At 42.4% G+C, this 21,121-nt stretch overlaps 1 protein-coding gene across 1 annotated transcript; it reads left to right on the forward strand.

Annotated features, from left to right (window-relative positions):
• The first annotated feature begins 6 nt into the window (after positions 1–6).
• On the forward strand, positions 7–20,456 carry LOC132829874 (uncharacterized). Its single transcript, XM_060847274.1, has 4 exons — positions 7–76; positions 2,048–2,434; positions 12,414–12,773; positions 20,314–20,456. The coding sequence occupies exons 1-4, from the start codon at positions 10–12 to the stop codon at positions 20,454–20,456; spliced, it is 957 nt and encodes a 318-aa protein (XP_060703257.1). The 5' UTR covers positions 7–9.
• Positions 20,457–21,121: the final 665 nt, after the last annotated feature.

A 21,121-nucleotide genomic window follows, 5' to 3' on the forward strand; every position in this document is an offset into this window, starting at 1 on the left:
GCTTAAGAAATGGCAATGATTTCTCTCTACATTTGGCTTTCTGCAGTCCTGCTGTCAGTCTCTGTGCACGGATCTAGTGAGTATTTTCCAATAACTTTTCAAATTCATATGCTCTTTTTTAATCACTTCACTCAAAAGATCAGGAGTGGTGAAAATTCAGTGCAGTCACAGTCAGAGTCACAGAAACAGGGACAGGGAGAAATCAGATGGACCATGAAACAGCAAGATCATGTAACAGCAGGAGATATTCAATCCATCGATCCTGTGCACAGATTCTGTGAGATCATGGCTGATTAGTATCCAAATTATATCCACCCAGGTTTGTTCCATATCTCTCAAAATCGTTCCCAAACAAAACGGACCAATTCTGATAGGTTCAGTTGTTTCCCAGGAATCCCAGGAGACAATTAAAGATTTTCAGAGTCTGTACGAAGTGGTGCTTCCTGACCTTATTCCTGTACAGTGCAGCTTTCAATTTAAAATTCACTCCTTTGTTCTGAACTATCTCATAGTCATTGAGTCATAGAGATGTACAGCATGGAAACAGACCCTTCGGTCCAATCCGTCCATACTGACCAGATATTCCAACCCAATCTAGTCCCACCTGCCAGCACCCGGCCCATATCCCTCCAAACCCTTCCTATTCATATACCCATCCAAATGCCTCTTAAATATTGCAATTGTACCAGCCTCCACCACATCCTCTAGCAGCTCATTCCATACGCGTACCACCCTCTGCGTGAAAAGGTTGCCCCTGAGGTCTCTTTTATATCTTTCCCCTCTCACCTTAAACCTATGCCCACTAGTTCTGGACTCCCCGACCCCAGGGAAAAGACTTTGCGTATTTATCCTATCCATGCCCCTCATAATTTTGTAAACGTCTATAAGGTCACCCCTCAGCCTCCGATGCTCCAGGGAAAACAGCCCCAGCCTGTTCAGCCTCTCCCTGTAGCTCAGATCCTCCAACTCTGGCAACATCCTTGTAAATCTAACCAATGTCCTGTACAGCCGCAACATGACCTCCCAACTCCTGTACTCAATATTCTGATCAATAAAGGAAAGCATACCAAACGCCTTCTTCACTATCCTATCTACCTGCGACTCCACTTTCAAGGAGCTATGAACCTGCACTCCAAAGTCTCTTTGTTCAGCAACACTCCCTAGGAACTTACCATTAAGTGTATCAGTCCTGCTAAGATTTGCTTTCCCAAAATGCAGCACTTCGCATTTATCTGAATTAAACTCCATCTGCCACTTCTCAGTCCATTGTCCCATCTGGTCAAGATCCTTTTGTAATCGGAGGTAACCCTCTTCGCTGTCCACTACAATTTTGGTGTCATCTGCAAACTTACTAACTGTACCTCTTATGCTCGCAACCAAATCATTTATGTAAATGATAAAAAGTAGAGGGCCCAGCACCGATCCTTGTGGCACTCCACTGGTCACAGGTCTCCAGTCTGAAAAACAGCCCTCCACCATCAGCCTCTGTCTTCTAGCTTTGAGCCAGTTCTGTATCTAAATGGCTAGTTCTCCCTGTATTGCATGAGATCTAACCTTGCTAATCAGTCTCCCATGGTGAACCTTGTTGAGCACCTTACTGAAGTCCATATAAAACACATCTCTGATTAAAGGAAATCTATTAAACACTATAAGCCCCTTGATGAGATTATGTACTGTTACTGTATAAATGAGTTGCACCGGTGTTAAATCCTGAAGTGACCAGACAGCCTATATCTGCACAACAAACTTGCAGTGACACTGCATTAGGAACGGATTGTCAAACCCAACTAAAACCCTGGGTTGAAATGCAGCCCGGAATACCCTGCCTGTTATCCAACACTTGACTTAGAAACCACCCAAAACCCTCAACTAGATTCCAGCCTCTAACTCACTCCATGGAGTCTGATGTCAGTGTCACCCCATCTCAATTCTGCCTGTATGAAATATCTGTTGTCACTTCATGACAAATTCTATGTATTGAGATATGTTGAATGTTTTCAAAACCAGTCCCATTCTGTATTAATAATCTCAATCTTTCTCCTCACAGAGATTTATGTTAATGGTTGGTCAATGACAATCGCGGATGGAGTGCGGGCTGAGGAAGGAGGCTCCGCTGTCTTACCCTGCAGCTTCACCCACCCTGACACCAACCTCACACTCACCGGCTCCATCTTATGGTACAAGATAAAACCACAGTCTTGTATCTTTAATTGTACATATCCTGGTCCAGACCATTCCCAGGGTGAGCTGTGTGAGAATGTGATACAGCGGGATGATGGGAATCGATTCAGATTCGTGGGGAATCTCACCAACAACGATGCCTCAATAATGATGGAGGGACTGAGCCTGAGGGATGCTGGTTTCTATCTGTGTTATGTGGAGCTCAAGATTGGCAGAATTAAACCAAAGATTCTAACAAATCTGGAAGTGAAAGGTGAGGAACAATGTTCAGATGGTGCTGCTACCCTGACAGCTCAATGAGGACAAGTTCCACCTGGTCCGGGAGCTCTTCGGTTGGCTCATTTTCTTGGGTTCTTTCAGGTCTGAGTCAGGAGGCAGTGACAGAGAGATGTCAGCTGCTATTTATAGAACATCCCATCACCGTCTCTGAAACTTCCCGCAGTCTCTCACACACTCACTCAATGCTGCAACCCAGTTAGGAGGTTTCAGCATGGTGATGATAACACTAAATCAGTATGCCAGACTCATGCCTTGGTAACAAGGATTCAATTCCCATGACAACAGCTACTGTCCATTAGGAAAGCTAACCTCAGCCACCACGATCATGAAACTATCGCTGAGTATCATTTTTAAAAAGTCCAATTGACTTCAGGGAAGAAAGTTTGCTGAGTGTGATTCCAGACCCCGCAGCAGGGTAGTTGACTCTTACCTATCCTCTGGAATGCCACTCAGCTCAAAGGCAAGACTATAAGAGATTGGAACAGGAGTAGGCATTCTGCCTACGGAACCTGTTTTGCTAGTCAACAGGATCATGGCTGATCTCCATGTCAACCTCCTCACCTTTTTCTGATAATCCCACATTCTCCTACTGATCAAGAATCCATCCATCTCAGCCCCATATAAACCCTGCCTCTACAGTTCTCTGTGGCAAGGTGTTCCAACGAATCACAACTCTCAGAAAGGCGAAATTCTTCCTCATCTCAGTCTGAAATTGGCATCTCTTCATTCTGAAATTATAACCTCTGATCCAGTACTCTGCCATGAGGGGAACCATCCTATCAGCATTTACCTTGAAACGCCCCATAAGAATCCTCTATGTTTCAATCTGATCACCTTTCATTTTTCCAGACTCCAGTGAGAAAAACTCCAACCTGGTCCTCAGCAGACAATACCTCCATACCTGGGATCATTTCAGTGAACTTTCCATGATCTGCCTCCAATGAATTGACATCTTTCCTTAAAACTGCTCGCAATACTCCAGATGTGGTCTCACCAGGTTTATGAGAATATTGCAGAAATACTTCCCAACTTTTATTCCTTGACTCCCTTGAAATAAGAACAATGTTCCATTAGCCTTCCTGATTACCACCTGAACCTGCTTGCTAGCTTTCTGTGTTTTGTGCACAAGTAGCCCCAAATCCCTTTGTGTTGCAGTTTTCTATGGTTTCTTTCTATTTAAATAATATTCTGTTTTTCTGTTCTCCCTTCCAAAATGAAGAGTTTCATCTTTTTCCGCATTATACTCCATTTGCCATATTTTTGCCCACTTATTTAACTTATCAATATCTCTCTGTAAACTGATTGTATCCCTCTCATAATCTGCCTTTCCACATATTTTTATATTGTCTACAAATTTGGCCACGTTATATTCACTTCCTTCCACCAAGTCATTAATACATACTGTGAACATTGGGTCCCAGCAAGGTTCCTGGTGAAACCCCACTGTTTACAGGTCACCAGTCTGGAAAAGAACCCTTTATCCCCATTTGCTGTTTTCTACCCATTAGCCAATTCTCTGCTCATGCCAATATACTACCTTCAATGCCATTGGCTCTTAGTTTATATTAGGCTTTGTGAAGTATTTTGTTGAACATCTCCTGGAAGTCCAAATATAATACATCTATTGCTTCTGCTGTATCTACTCTGGCTGAGACTAAGTTGAAAACCTCTCATAAATTAGTCAGACATGACTTTCCTTTCATAAAGCCATGCTGACTCTCTTTGATTAGGTTCTGATTTTTCAAATGTTCTGCTATTACTTCCGTATTGATTGATTTTGTTCAGATTTAACACTACCATTCCTCAGCACCTGATTGGAAAGATGAGTCAGCTAGGCTTGAATACCTCCATCTGTAACTGGATCCTGGACTTCCTGACTGGGAGACATCAGTCAGTCTAGATTGGGAAAAACATCTCCGACACCATCACACTGAGCAGTGTGGACCTCCAGGGCTGTGTGCTCAAATCACTACTGTTCACCCTGTTGACACACAACTGTGCAGCAATGCACAGCTCAAATCATATCATTAAGTTCACTGGTGACACAATGGTAGTGGATCTCATTAGCAGGAACAATGAGTCAGCATACAGAGAGGAAATGCAGCAGCTAAAAGACTGGTGCAGAGCCAACAACTTGTCTCTGAACGTGGACTAAATGAAATAGAAGATGGCTGACTTCAGGAGGGCACGGAGCGATCACTCTCTGCTGGACATCAATGGCTCCCCAGTGGAGATTGTGAAGATGACCAAATTTCTTGATGTCCACCGGGCGGAGAATCTCACCTGGTTCCCCAACATCAGATCCATAGTCAAGAAAGCCCAGCAGTGTCTCCCATCCCTCATCCTCACTACATTCTACAGAGGGTTGCTTGAGAGTACACTGAGCTGCTACATCACTGCCTGGTTCTGGAATGCACCATCTCGAATTGTAAGACCCTACAACAGTTAGTGAGGACAGCTGAGAATATCTCAGGGGTCTCTCTCCACTCCATGACAGACATTTACAGCACACACTGCATCTGCAAGGTGAACAGCATTGTGGATGACCCCCACATACCACCCACTCAAACTCTTCTCCCTCCTGCCATTTGGCAGAAGATACTGGAGCGTTCACTCTCTCATTGCCAGACTGAGCAATAGTTTCTTCCCCCAAAGCCATCAGGCTCCTTAACACAGTATGATCATACTCTATTCCATTTGCAACTTGTGGATGACATTTTGAATTGCTGCTAAAATAATGTTTTATTATTTATCATTCGTTCTGGTATTATAATTTGTCCACCACCGTGCCTCTCGTCTTGTCAGGAATTATTGTGCTGTATTGCATGTTTTGCACTTTTCTATGCATTTTATGCTGCGCTGTGTATGACTATATTCTCATGTAGTCTGTGTGTTCATATAGCACCTTGGTCCTGGAGGAATGCTGTCTCGTTTCTTTATTGTACAAGCTGTATATGATAGAAACAACAAATAAAGCTACTCGCTCTATCTCTATCTCTTTTTCTCTCTGATACTTTTCCAACAATGGGTATTAAGCTAATTGGCCTCCAGTAACCTGCCTTTTGCCTCTCTCCTATTTTAAGTTGGGATGCCATGTTAGCAGTTTTCCAATCCTCTGGTATTTCTCCAGCACTCAATAATTTTTGGAAAATTACAACTAATGCATCCAATATCGCTGTAGCTACCTTTTTTAGGATCCTCAGATGCATGGCCAGGGGACAATATCTGCCTTTAACCCTATTAGTTTATCTGATATTGTTACTTTAATGATGATGATAATACCTAACTCCTCTCCCATATTCTTTAGTATTGACGGGACATTCAAAGTGTCTGCCACCAGAAAGACTGGTGCAAAATATCGGTTTGATTCCTCTGCCATTTCCTTGTTCTCAAAACCATCCTCCCAGATTCATTTTCTAAGGGACCTACATTCACTTTGACCTCTCTCTCTTCCTTTGCATACATTTAAAGAAACTCTTTGGATTATTCGCTAGTTTGCCTTGAGTTAATTTTCTGTCTTTATTATCTTTTTAATCCTCCTTTACTGGATTCTGAATTTATCCCAGACTATGGGACTATCACTGATTTTGGCTTCCTTACATTCTGCTTCTTTCAACTTAATACTGTCCATAACATCCCTCTCTTAGAATCTTACCTGCTTGTTGGGATGTATTTTTGCTGATAGTCATGAATTAGCTCCTTAAATGACTGCCTCTGTTTGCTTATTGTCTTTCTTGCTAATTTATCTGCCCACTTCACTTTACCTAACTCAATCTTCATTTCATTGTAATTTCCTTTAAATTAAACACATTTGTTTCTGCCCTAATTTTCTCGCTTTCAAACTGAATATTAAATTCTGTCACGTTATGATCATTACTTCCTCAGGTATCTTTTCAACAGAGATTATTTATTAATTGTGCCTCATTACCTATACCCATGGGTTGGCATGGTGGTTCAGTAGTTACCACTGCAGCCTCAGCACCAAGGGCCCGGGTTTGACTCCAGCCATGAGTGATTGACCGTTCTCACTGTGTCTGTGGGGGTTTTGGCTGAGTGCTCTAGTTTCTTCCCACATTCCATAGGTGTGCAGGTTGGATGGATTGGCCATGATAAATTGCCCAGTAGTATCCAGGGATGTTTAGGCTAGATGGATTCGTTATGTAGGTTTACAAGGATAGCGTAGGGGCCAGGTCTGGGTGGGATGGTCTTCAGAGGGTTGGCATGGACTCAATAGGCCTAATGGCCTCTATCTGTGCTGTAGATATTCTACAATTATCAGATCAAAGATCGCCTGCTGCCTGGTTGGCTCTGTGATACATTGCTCTAGGAAACTGTCTCTAATGTACTCTATGAATTTGTTGTCATAGCTATGCTTTCCAATTTTGTTAACCCAATCAACATGAAGATTCAAGTCACCCATAATTATTGCTTTATTCTTTTACATGTAACTATTATTTGTTAATTTATTGTCCAAGCCTGTATTGACACATTTTGCCTTTCCATTGTAAAACTGTCTTCACTTACAGGATCCGTATCCATCCATTCCCTTCCTATTCATGTATTCTTCAGGTACTTCTTGAATGCTACTTTCTTGTCTACTTCCACCTTCTCCTCTGGCAGTGTGTCACCGTCCTTTGTACGAAAAACATACATCACATATTTTGAAATTTCTCTCACTCCCCCCCTCCCCCCCACCACCATGCACCTTGAACCTGTGAGCTGTAACACACTGCCAGAGGAGAAGGTGGAAGTAGACAAGATAGTAGCATTCAAGAAGCACCTGATGAATACATGAATAGGAAGGGAATGGATGGATGGATATGGATCCTGTAAGTGAAGACAGTTTTATTATGGAAAGGCAAAATGTGTTAACACAGGCTTGGACAATAAATTGAACCTGTGTTTCCTAGTAATTAATCTTCCATCCTGGGTAAAAATCTCATACTTTCCACTCTATCCACGCATTCACGATCTCTTAAACTTCTGTCAGTTGCCCCTTAATCTCCTGCATTCCAGTGAAAACAAACCCAGTCTAGCCAACCTTTCTTCACAGCTAACATGCCCCATTCCAGGCAATATCCTGGTAAAACTTTTCTGTACCCTCTCCAAATCATCTACATCCTTCTGGTAGTGTGGTGGACAGAACTATACACATTCTCTTGTAGCCACTGTGTTTGTGTGGTGAGTCCAGTTGAGTTTCTAGTCAATGGTGATTCCCCAGGATGTTGGTAGTGGAGGATTTAGTGATGATAAGGGGTGCTCGTTAGATTGAGAGTAATTGGTCATTGCCTGTCATTTGTGTGGCGTGAATGTTACTTGTCACTTGTCAGCCCAAGCCTGGATATTGTTAAGATTTTGTTGCATTTGTACATCGATTCCTTCGATATCTGCAGAGTCATGAATGGTACTGAACATTGTGTAACCATCGATGAACAGCCCCACTTCGGATTTTCTGAAGGAGAGAAGATAGTTGATAAGCAGCTAAAGATGGTTGGGCATAGCACACTACCCCGAGGAATTCCTACAGAGATGTCCTAGACTGACCTTGAACAAAAAACATCTTTCTATGTGCCAGACATGACTCCAACCAATAGACAGTTCGCTCTTGATGCCATTTGGTTCCAGTTTTGCTCAGGCTCCTTGATGGCAAAATCAGTCAACACCTTTACCAACTAGACCACAGGGAGAATTCTGAACTGGAATAATTTAAAATTTTCATGAAGACACTGATCCATTCTTGAGCAGAAGCCTTCAGTACAGTTGATGGAATGTTGTCAGTGATCATCACCTTTACACTATGCAATGCCTTCAACTGTTTCTTGATATGTGGAGTGAATTGAATTTCCTGAATACTGGTATTTGTGATGCTAGGGACCACTGAAGGACGATAGATCTTTCACTTGGCACTTTTGGCTGAAGCTTGCTGCGAATGGTTCAGCCTTATCTCTGCACTGATCAGCTGGACTCTTTGATCATGGAGGATGGGGATAATTTTGGAACCTCCTCATTCAGTGAATTGCTCAATTGTCCACCATGACTGGATGTGGCAGGATAGCAGAGCTTAGATCTAAACTGTTGGTTGTGGGATAATTTAGCTGTTTATGCAGTTTGGCCCCAAAATAATCCTGTTTGGTGGTTTCACCAGGCTGACACCTTATTTTTAGGTATCCCTGGTATTGCACCTGACATGCTCTCCTGTATTCTCTCCTTTGAACCAGTAATGTTTGACTGGGGGAGTTTGCCAGGCTATAAAGTTGCCAATTGTGCTAGAGTACAATTCTGTTGCTGTTGATGGCCCACAATGACTCATGGATGCCTCGTTCTTGAATTGTTGGGACAGTTTTCTGTCCCATTTACCACAGTGGTTATGCCACACAATATGATCGAGGTGTCAAGTTGGGATTTCGTCTCCACAAGCATTGTACGCTGGTCACTCTAACCAATACTGCCATGGAGAGATGCATCTGCAGCTAGCAGATTGATAAGGTTGAGGTCAAGTACATATTTCCATCTTGCTCGTCCTTTCACCACTTGCTGCAGACCCAGTCTAACAGTTATGTCTTGTATGACCTGACCAGCTCAATCAGTAGTACTGCTGTCGAGCCACTCTTGATGGTGAACATTGAAGTCCCCCACCCAGGGTACATTTTTGTGTCCTTGTTGCCCTCTGTTTCCTTGAAGTGTTGTTCAATATGAAGGATTACTGATTCATCAGCTGAGGAATGGTAATCAGCAGGAGGTTTCGCTACCCGTGTCTTGACATTTCAAGGGTCTGGAGGCAATGTTGAGGATTTTCAGGGCAACTCCTTCCCTGAATATGAATGTGCTGCTACCTCTGCTTGGTCTGTCCTGTAGGTGGGACTGCATATATCACTGATTTCTGTTTAATGTCATTCCCAACTTCATCACTAGAGTTTGGTGGTCTATATACCACCCTCACTATTATTTTTTGCACCTTGACATCTTTCAATTCTACCCACACATTGTCTGGGTAGAATATCTTTCCTCAATATTGTGTTTATATCATCTTCAACTAGTAATGCAACTCCATCACCTTTTTCTTTTTGTCTGTCCTTCCTAAGTACTGAATATTCAGTTCCCATCCCTGGTTACCCTGTGGCCATTTCTCCATAACCCCAGCTATATCATACCCACTTACATTTATTTGTGGGATTAATTCATCCACTTTATTTAGAATGATCCGTGCTTTCAGGCACAAAGCCTGTCTGTTTGGCATTTCTTGTCGCATTCCCAATATTTTGTACTGTTGCCTTGTTTGATTCTGTTCTTTGATTCCTTTGCCTATCACTTTTCTTTCCCTTTCTGTCTTTGGTCATTGTCCTTGATTCCTCTTCCTGCGACTGGCTGCATAGGTTCCCATCCCCCTCCATCTCCATTGCTCTGATGATGCCATATTCCACTTCCAATCTGTGGTCCTATATCCCTAAATGGAGGATTTCCTCCACAGTAGATGATAGCAAACTTGAACATCTCATTACCCTTACATTTTTTCTCAACTTTACTCCTCTTGTAGAACCATGGTTGGGCTTCCTATTTATCCTGTAATAATCTGTATACAGCATAATCTCAATCCTTTTGTTTTATTATTCAATCAACCACCCTCATTTTTCAGTTGAGAGTGTGTTGCAACACACTCTCTATTCTGATCTCTAGCATCTGTAGTCCTCACTTTCTCCTTACCCTCATTTTTTATTCAGTTACAGATTAGAGAATGTAAACAAGAAGTTTCTTTAATTTAAGCTGGCCCACAATATCAAACAGAGACACTTGGAGAATTTACTGGAGATTATACATGTATATGCAAGGGAGAATCACACTTCCAATCGAAAAAATGGATCTACTAGAGGCGTTACAAAGCATTGGTTATTATACTACCTTTAACATAGGCTTTACATGATTTGATGCTCCTATCATCTATAATACATGTGATTCCATTCATCTAATCATGGTCAAATCCCTTCTATGACGTTTGAATAGTAAATTAATGCCAGGGCACATGCACAGAAAGGAGGGGAGATAAACAGATGGCCACTTACTAAGTCTCTAATCTTGTTTTGATGGCACACCTAATCTTTATGGACTGAAACATCTGATCTATTTTTTGCCACAGTACAATGGCTTCTTGTGGCACATCTGCCTTTCTCTCACAGGGATGGAGCCATACATTCTAGACATAGCATTGTTCACCAGGAATCTTACCATTTCACTGTCCTATGTAATTCTTTGTAACTTTGAAAAATAGCAATTTAATTTAACCCTTTTTTCTCTATTTGTTTCTTGTCTGTTCTGCTAACATTTCTGAGTGCATGCAGCCTTATTATATTGGATTCTTACCTTGTTTTCATAAGTTACATTGCTCCAAATACTATCCCACTGATGATTATTTCAAACTTACTTTTAACTGACTTTTTTTCCCCTTTCAGTTTGTCAGTGGCTGAAACAGTACTTATTGCCCATTACTAGTTGCCCTTGATAAGGTGGTGGTGAGTTGCCTTCTAGTAGTCTATGTGCTGTAGTTAGACCCATAATGCTGTTGGGGAGGGAGTTTCTAGATTTTGACCCAGTGACTCTGAAGGAATGATGATACATTCCCAAGGCAGGATGGTGAGTGGCTTGGAGAGGAACTTGCAGATGGGTCCCATGCAATTGCAGAACTTGTGCTTCTGGATAGTAAGGGCTGTGTCTGCTTTTCAATGAACCTTGGTGGATTGTTGCAGTCGATATATAGCACTTACTGCTGCTAATATGTGTTAATATTTGAGTGAGCGATTTTTACATTCCAGAAGGGCTGCTTTGGGCAATCCTTGGGCTGCTTTGTCCCGGATGGTGTCAGCTTCTTGAACGTTACTGGAGCTGCAGCCATCCAGGCAAGAGGGGAGTATGCCAGCACATTCCTGACTCGTGCCTTGTAGCCTTGGAGTAACACATCAGGAGATGTGTTACTCACCTCAAATTTCCTTACCTGTTCTTGTAGCCACTGTATTAATATGCCTAGTCTGTTCATTTTCTGGACAATGGATCACCAGGATGTTGATAGTGGAGGATTCAGAGATGGATATGTCATCGAATTTCAAGGAATTGTAGCTAGATTATTAATTATTGAAGGTGGCTATTGCTTGGCACTTGTGGGATGTGAATGTTACCTGCCACTTTTCATGCCAAGCCAGAATATTATGTTTGTGTCAGACTTGTGAGGAACTCTGAAAGGTGTTGGACATTGTGCAATTGTCAGCAAACATCCCTACTTTTGACCTTATGAATGGAGGCCTAGGACACTATCCTGAGGAACTCTCTTAGAGATGGCCTGGATTGAGAGTAGATTGATGGGACGGTGATTGGCCAGGTTGAATTTGTCTCGCTTTTTGTGTACAGGATACACCTGGTTAATTTTCAACATTGTTGGGTAGATGCCAGTGTTGAAAATGTTGGAAGACCTTCGTTAGGGTGCGGTAAGTCCTAGAGCACAGGTCTTCAGTTCTATTGCCAGAATGTTATCAGGGCCCATAGCCTCTGCAGTATTCAGTATCAGCTATTTCTTGATGTCACAAAAAACTGAGTTCGCCAAAGACCAGCATCTGTGATGCTGGGGACCACTGGAGAGGACCTCATTGGATCATCCACTCAGGATTTCTGATGGAAGATGCTGGGAAGTCAAAGCAAGTAAGCTTTTGGAATGTGTTAATGCATGTTGAACCGCTTCTCATTTCTGCTAATCTGAGAAACTTCGATATCTCTCATATTCCCTATTTGTAGCCTTTTTCAAGGCTACCTGACCCCTGACCCTACATTCCTTGTGATCTTTAGTAGCTCTGCACTACACTGACTAATGTCTTTACCAACTAGACCACAAGGAGAGCTTTGAACTGTTATAAATTAAATTAAATAAATTTCACCAAGGCACTAATCCATTCTGATGTTTGTCCTTTCCTCAGCTGCTCGGGGAAATATCCCAGTGGTGAGTGGGACAGAGGGAGATTCAGTTACTTTACCCTGTATTTTCATGGCCAGAGACTCCCATACCCTGACCACTGTTACCTGGATGAGGAAGGAGCCCTACCAACACATCGTTACATTTACAGCCCAATCACAGGGAACTTGGACAACTGGACACGGTGGAAATCGGTACGAGCTCATCGGGAACTCAGAGGAGGGAAACGCCTCGACCAGGATAAACCAGCTGAGTGTGAGGGACAATCACACTTACCTGTGTCTGGTGGAATACAGGTCAAAACGCAATTTTCGATTTTATCAGTACCTGATCCAGAAAGAGGTACAGCTGCAGGTCGTACCTGGTAAGAACCCATTCTCACATTCTTTATTCTACAGAGAGTGACAGTGATGATGAGGTACCATGCAAAGAATTTATCAGCCATTGGTACTATTGATATGAGTCCAACTTCTAAGTTATGAGGACATGGGTTCAATTTCCACTCTAGATATCGTGTGACACTCCAGTGTAGCACTGAGGGAATAATGTATGGTTTGTCACCATCTTTCTGTAGAGTTATTAAACTGAGGTTCTGCCTCTCCCCTCAGATTTGTGTAGAGCATATTTAAGACAGTTTCTTCAGACAACTGTTATGGACAGGCCAGACCCCTTCAAAATACTTGAAGTTAGCCTAGATCCTAACTTTTTCTTAATTTTAAGACATTTGTGAAACAGATGTCCTAAATGCGATGCAATGGTCCAGGCCAATCCAGGCCAGTGAAAATGTTTGATATTTTGGCTCGAGTTTTTCTTATCCCCAAAAGACCCTTTACTGGTAATTCATGTGCTACCTGCAATATCTCCTTTCTATAACCCACTGATAATACAACTTGATGAACATCTGCTCATTTCTCACCTGAATATGTGATGTTTGCCATTTCCTCATCAAGACATCATTTTAAACATGGTAACATTTAGGAATACCCTCAGATTCTTCTGTGTATCCTTCTTGATAAAAAAAAACTCTGAACTAAAAATATCCACTTGGTCCTCCACCTGTTCTTGTTTTGTCTCAACCATTTGATCAAACATGGGTCTCTGACATGACTTGGAGGTGCCAGTGTTGGGGTGGGGTGGACGTAGGAGAAAGTGAGGTCTGTAGGAGAATGTGCTGCTGGAAAAGCACAGCAAGTCAGGCAGCATTCGAGGATCAGGAGAATCAACGTTTTGGGCCAGAGCCCTTCATCAGGAATGAGGCTGGGTGCCTTGGGGGGTGGAGAGATAAATGGGCGGGGTGGGGGGGGGCTGGGGAGAAGGTAGCCAAGTGTGCAATAGGTGAATGGAGGTGGGGGTAAAGGTGATAGGTCGGAGAGGAGGCTGGAGTGGATAGGTGGGAAGGAAGATTGACAGGTGGGACAGGTCATGAAGACAGTGCTGAGTTGGAAGGTTGGAAATGGGGTAAGGTGGGGGGAGAGTAAATGAGGAAACTAGTGAAGTCCACATTGATGTCCTGGGGTTGAAGGGTTCTGAGGCAGAAGATGAGGCAGGCGTTCTTCCTCCAGGTGTCAGGTGCCTAGGGAGTGGTGATGGAGGAGGCCCGGGACTTACATGTCCTTGGCAGAGTGGGAGGGGAGTTGAAATATTTGGCCACGGAGCGGTGGGGTTGATTGGTGCGGGTGTCCCGGAGATGTTCCCTAAAGCACACTGCGAGAAGGCATCCAGTCTCCCCAATGTAGAGGAGACTGCATCGGGAACAACGGATACAATAAACAACATGTGTGGAAGTGCAGGTGAAGCTTTGATGGATGTGGAAGGCTCCTTTAGGCCTTGGATGGAAGGGAGGGAGGAGGTGTGGGCATAGGTTTTACAATTCCTGCGGTGGCAGGGGAAGGTGCCAAGAGGGGAGGGTGGGTTGTAGGGGGTCGTGAACCTGACCAGGCAGTCACAGAGGGAATGGTCTTTGCAGAAGGCAGAAAGGCATGGGGAGGAAAATATATCCCTGGTGGTGGGGTCTGTTTAGAGGTGGCAGAAATGTCAATGGATGATGCGATTTATGTGGTGGACAAAGTTAAAAATCACACAACACTAGGTTCTAGTCCAACAGGTTCATTTGGAAGCACTCATGTTCAGAGCACTGCTCCTTCATCAGGTAGTTGATGATGAACTTGGTTTCTGACAGTTCTACTTCTGCTTCCTTATCTGTATTCTTTGATTTCACCTCCTGTTTCAACCAGTGGCTTTGTGACCTTATAATCAAACAGTCAGGAAAAAGTCTCAGAATATGCTTTGTATAATACCTCAGTTGCTTGATTTTCCACTGCTTTTTCGACCACAGTAGGCAGCCTTCCTATCTGTGATCCAACTATGTTGTTACCAAAGACAAATGGTATTACTGGAACCAAGAGTTCCTCCAGTGCTCTACCACCATTTTGCCATTTTGCACCAGACAATCCAACCTCTCTCTACATAATGGGGTACTTCTCATCTCACCATGACTTCCACGTACTAGCAATAGTCTGGCATTAGTCCTTCTGAATTCCATATCTCCTCATCTCTCAACATCAAAGTTTGACATGATCCCACATCTGTTAAGATGGTAACTCATTTATTGCTACTCTTGGACTATGTGAGTAAACCTTACCTTTGCAAGTATGTGGTTTAAGAAGATCTGACACTTCCTTCTCAACCAATCGGGACGGGTTGGAATGAAGGGTCTGCTTCCATGTTGTACATCTCTATGACTCTATGTTGTACATTCTGAGACAGCTTTTTCACCTCCACTGTGCATTCCTTTCCCACTTTTACAAAATTCATTGGATTATCCTGTTTTCCAATATCCGTCTTCCCAGTGCTGTTTTAAAATCATCAACACTGTGATTTCATGTGGCCTACTTTATTGCAGTGAGAACATCTGAGCTTTTTTAACTTCCTCTTTCCCTTCAGGGGTTTCCTTTTCACTCTGTGGTAAGCTATCTTTATTATCTTCACTAAGATGTACTTTTCCTTATCCATCTGAAAATTTCTCTTTACCTCAATTTCTATCTCTCACAAATTGGAATTGATGTCAAAAGCCAAACTTTGATTTATGAACTATCTAATAATCATCAGCCATTTCAGCTGCTAATCTTGCCATTTTAACTCTCTGTTCTTCCACGAGTTCTCACTACCTCCCAAAGTGAATTTTTGAACTTCTCCAAAAGAATCTTAAGACCATCATAAGTTTGATCTATTTTTAATGCCCTTATCTATCTCTCAAAATTACTTTGTTTGATCCTTTCAAACTCAATGATTCCTGATACATTGTCTGTAAGCTTCTAGCACTGGCTCATATACATTTTAGATGGCTTTCTCCATCTTCTCATACTCCTTGGATACCTCCTCTGGTAATGGTGCAGCTCTATCGACCAACTCTGTTTGGATCAACAACTTGTCTGCCATTTACAACAGCTTTGCTTTGATCACTTTTAATAAAACCCTGAAAGTCCCTTCTTCCACCCCAAATGCTCTTAGTGATTGAAAGAGTAATTAATATACAAAGCACTGTTTAAACCAACCAAATTCAACACCCGAAGCAAAAGACTAACACCTACCACTCACTACCTTTGGGTCCAACAACTCTGAACCCAAATTGGAATGATAGAATCATCCCGACAAGTGCCCCCAATCTGTTACTGACCACGCCAGACCCCCTTAAAATATTTTAAGAAGGTAGCCTAGACCCTAATTTTTTTTCTTATTTTAAAGGCAGATGTGAAGTGGGTGTCCCTCCAGGTGTCAAATCACTTGGCTTTAATCAAAACAAAATTTATTTAAACACAACAGTTGAAACACAAATGATAGAAAAGGGAATTTAGAATAAATTAAACTATTGTAAAACTTAAACAAACCAATATAGCAACTTAACGAATTAACTGTCCCAATATAGTAACATCCTATAAATACATTCCTTGGCAAAAAGGTAAATTCAAACACAGATTCTTACGGGCAGGAGGGAACAATATCCAGAGAGAGATTTCAGAGAAAGTCAGTCAGGAATTGTTTCCTGAAGCTTGCAACTCTTCTGGTACTCAAAGCACATTGTGACTGCGACAGCTAAAAACAAACTCAAAAGAATCTGAACTGGGAGAGCTGGCCACTCCCTTCCATTGTTAAACTGTTTAGACTTTAGACTTTAGACTTACAGTGTGGAAACAGGCCCTTCGGCCCAACAAGTCCACACCGACCCACCGAAGCGCAACCCACCCATACCCCTACATTAACCCCTTACCTAACACTACGGGCAATTTAGCATGGCCAATTCACCTGACCCGCACATCTTTGGACTGTGGGAGGAAACCGGAGCACCCGGAGGAAACCCACGCAGACACGGGGAGAACGTGCAAACTCCACACAGTCTGTCGCCTGAGTCGGGAATTGAACCCAGGTCTCAGGTGCTGTGAGGCAGCAGTGCTAAGCACTGTGCCACCGTGCTGCCCTACCACTGTGCCACCGTGCTGCCCTACCACTGTGCCACTGTTACTCCCTAGATTCTTCTGAATCTCTGCTTTTACAACCTACCATCAAAAACATCAAGGACAAAATAACCTTTTTAAAGTGACAGCACTGTCACATAACTCATTTTGAAACCAATCAGTGACCAGTCTATTTTGGACCTGACTCTGAGTGAAAATTAGGGTGGCTCAGTGGTTATCACTGGTGCCTCACAGTGCCAGGGATCTGGGTTTAATTCCAGCCTTGGGCAGCTGTCTGTATGGAGGTTGCACATTCTCCCCGTGTCTGTGTAGATTTCCTTCAGGTTCTCTGTTTCCTCCCACAATCCAAAGATGTGCAGGTAAAGTGAATTGGCTGTATTAAATTGCCAACCATGTTCAGCGATGTGTAGGTTAGTTACAGTAATCAGGGGAAATGTAATGTCAAAGGGTAAAAAAATGGGTCTGAGTGGAGGGCTGGTGTGGACCTGTTGAGCCAAATGGCCTGCTTTCTCTCGGTAGGGATTCTATGACATATAGGACAGCAGTAGAAGCTTTTCTACATATGTAAAAAAGAAACGAAGAGCTAAAGATGAGCATTGATCCATTACAGAATATGGGGAGATTAATAGTAGGAATGAAGACAATGTCAGGTTTAAATAAAGATTTTGTTTTCACAGAAGTAAAACCAAAAAACCCCAAGAATAGTAGAAACAAATCACATTCTCAGCTTTATATCATTGCAAATTTAGAAATATTATATTTTGTTAATAACTTATATTAAGTTATTGATATGCAGCTAGTTCTTCTTTCAGGTCATTCTTCTATAACGTGTGTTTGGTCAGTGAATTGGCTGTATCATGATTGATGAATTGTGAGATGTTGGTTGCAAAATATGAACTTTCTGCTGAACATGTGTAGCAGGTTTCTCATAGCACAAGCTTCTATTGCACAATTGCTATAGCAGTTTCTCATGGCGTGATTTTATGTAGCGTGATGTTGCCAAGGAACACACCAATTGCAGAACATTATCTCATAGCAGAACGACTTGTATGTTGGACCAAATGGTCTGTTTTTGTGCCGTACAACTCTATGACTCTATTTACCTTTAACACTGAGTAGTTACCCCTTAACATTGTGATAACAACAGTTTTGACTGGTCATGGTGATTATTATTGTATTTACCCTTTCCACCAAGAGTTACAGCATTTATCCATGCCACTGTATTATTTACCCTCAGCAAGGAAAAAGAGTTACTAGAGAGAGAATAAGGCCCATCAAGGACCAAAGTGGACATATATGTGTAGAATCACAGGAGGTGGGCAAGGCTCTCAATGAATATTTCTCCTCTGTGTTCAGCATGGAGAAAGACATAAAGATTTGGGAACTAGGAGAAGTTAGTGGTCATATCTTAGGGACAGTCCATATCATAGTAGAGGAGGAGTTGGATGTATTAGAATGTATGAAGGTGGATACATCCCCTGGTGCTGACCAGATGTATCCAAGAACACTGCAAGAGACTAGAATAGAAATTGCAGAAGCCCTGGCTGATATTTTTGCATCATTGTTACCCACTGGTGAGGTCCAAGAAGACTGGAGGGTAATGAATATTGTGCCCTTATTCAAGAAGGGCTGCAAAGAAAAACCTGAACTACAGACCAGTAAGCCTAATATCTGTGGTGGGTACATTACTCGAGAAGATTCAGAGAGATAAGATGTACATGCATTTGTAAAGACAGGGTTTGATTGGGAGTAGTCAGCATGGCTTTGTGCATGGGAGATCATGCCTCACAAATTTGTTAGAGTTCTTTCATGAAGTGACCAGGAAGGTTGACGAGAGCAGGGCAGTTGATGTAATCTGTATGGATTTCATTAAAGCCTTTGAGAAGGTTCCATGTGGTAGGCTACTATGGAAATTAGATCGCACAGAATCTAGGGGAAGCTGGCAAATTGGAAGCATTGTTGGCTTAATGGTAGGAAGTAGAGGGTAATAGTGGAAGGATGCTTGTCAGACTGGAGGCCTGTGACTAGTGGAGTGCCTCAGGGGATCGGAGCTGGGCCCATTGCTGTTTGCTATCCATATCAATGATTTGGATGAGAACCTATAAAGCATGATCCGTAAATTTGCTGATGACATTAAAAGAGGTGGTATCGTAGACAGTGAGGAAAGTTAGCAGAAACTGCAGCAGGATCTTGATCAGTTGGGGAAGTGAGCCGAGAAATTGCAAATGGAGTTTAATGTAGAGAAGTGTGAGGTCTTGTGTTTTGTAAAGTCAACTTGAGGTAGGAGTTTCATGGTGAATGGTAGGTCTGTAACGAGTGTAGTGGAACAGAGGGATCATGGAGTTCAGGTTCACTGTTCTCCGAAAGTGGAGTCACAGGTAGACAAGGCAGTGAAGAATGCTTTGGGAACACTGGCCTTCATCACTCAGAGCACTGAGTACAGAAGTTGGGAAGTTATGTTGCAGTTGTACAGGACGTTAGTGAGGCTGCACTTGGAGTACTGTGATCAGTTTTGATTACCTTGGTTTAACAAGGATGTTATTGAACTGGAAAGGTTGCAGAAGAAAATTACAAGGATGTTGCCAGGACTCAAAAGTCTTAGTTATAAAGAGAGGTTGGACAAACTAGGACATTTTTCTTTGGAGTGTAGGAGGCTGAGGTTGCTGGGGGTGGGGGGGGGGGAATCCCTACAGAAGTGTGTAAGATCATAATAGGGTGAATGCACTCAGTCTTTTTCCCAGGGTTTCCAGAGGACGGGAGGGCATCAGTTTAAGGTTGGAGGAGAAAGATTAAAAGGGAACCTGAGGGGCAACGTTTTTCACTGAGGGTGGTACGCATATGGAATGAACTGCCAGCAGAAGTTGTTGAGGCAGGTACATTAACAACATTTAAAAGGCATTTGGACAATCTATAGATGGCAAAGGATTAGAAGGATATGGACCAAGTGCAGGGAAATTGGGTTAGCGTAGTTGGACATTTTGGTCGGCATGGACCAGTTTGGGCCAAAGGGCCTGTCTCCATGCTGTAGGAATCTATGACTCTAATTGCTACTGCATTTACCTGTATCAGCTTGCCCACATTATTCACCTCTGAATATTGTGTAATTCACTGTACCACAGTAATCACCAACATCATCATCTTAAACTACAGTATTGGCTGTGATAGGCAAATACTACAGCATTAACCTTTATCAGTATAAATACTAGATTTAATCCTGTCATGACAAAATATGGCAAAATTCAATCCTTCGTTGTAAATATATTGGCATTAATTCCTGTCACTGTGAAATGCTGTTATTTGGCATTTTCCATTCTGTCTTGTGTCATTGCATTATCTTCACCTTCCGACTCTGCCCACAGAATTTGATTAACTGTCCCTGGATTGTTTGTCTGTAACTTGTGTTTTGATCCCTTATTTTCTGTTCATTCACAGGAACTTTCCCCATTGTGATATTATGTATTCCACTTGTGGTGAAACTCCCTCCTCTCCTGGTGATGTGGATCATTTTATACAAGCAAAAAACCAGGTATGGAATATCGCTGGCAGACTCTTATCTACAAATGCCTAAAGCTTGATTCATGGGTAAGCCTTGCTCATTCAGTGTTGGCTGATTCAAACACTTGAGCCATCCTGGTCAAACCAGTGATCCCACAGTAATACATCCAGTAGAGGTCACTGGATACCAGCAGGAGTAGCAACCTTGGGCAGTTTTCTATCCCTATCCTAGTAACAGAACACTTGGAGAGCCCTTATAGCTCCAGCTGAAATTCAGCTCAGCTGAGACCAGGAGATCAAAACTGGCTCCATCCTGATTTGCATGATTTAGCTCCTCATAGTATGAATGTGCTGAGATACTGAGGACCTAATCAAATCTCCCAAATCATTTCAATTCACTGGAGTGTACTTTAAACTTCAACCTCAGGGAGATGTTTGATTAAAACCTGATGGAGTTGAATTTTATTCCAGATACTGACAATCAGATTCCTGCTCACTTTCCAATCTCAATCTACCAAATTTCATGGAAAACACTAATCACACATCACAATAATTGGAAAAAGAATAGAACTCCATGGGTATTGGTTGCTGTTCAGATAATGACAATAATTTAGCCACTCTTCACTTTAATGACAGAGTTTTATTGAAAGGGTTTCATAATCTCTTTCGAAATCAGTTTTACCCAATAAAATTTTAATGCTCGCCAGATTTGGGGAAGCCAGGTCATTACATTCAAAACATAATA

Source organism: Hemiscyllium ocellatum, chromosome 2 (assembly GCF_020745735.1).
Source record: "Hemiscyllium ocellatum isolate sHemOce1 chromosome 2, sHemOce1.pat.X.cur, whole genome shotgun sequence".
In the NCBI taxonomy this organism is placed as follows: Eukaryota; Metazoa; Chordata; class Chondrichthyes; order Orectolobiformes; family Hemiscylliidae; genus Hemiscyllium; species Hemiscyllium ocellatum.

Coding starts and splice junctions, on each gene's coding strand:
- LOC132829874 (XM_060847274.1), top strand. CDS start 10: ATGGCAATGATTTCTCTCTACATTTGGCTTTCTGCAGTCCTGCTGTCA. Junction 2,435..12,413: donor AACAAATCTGGAAGTGAAAG/GTGAGGAACAAT, acceptor TCCTTTCCTCAG/CTGCTCGGGGAAATATCCCA. Junction 12,774..20,313: donor ACAGCTGCAGGTCGTACCTG/GTAAGAACCCAT, acceptor GTTCATTCACAG/GAACTTTCCCCATTGTGATA.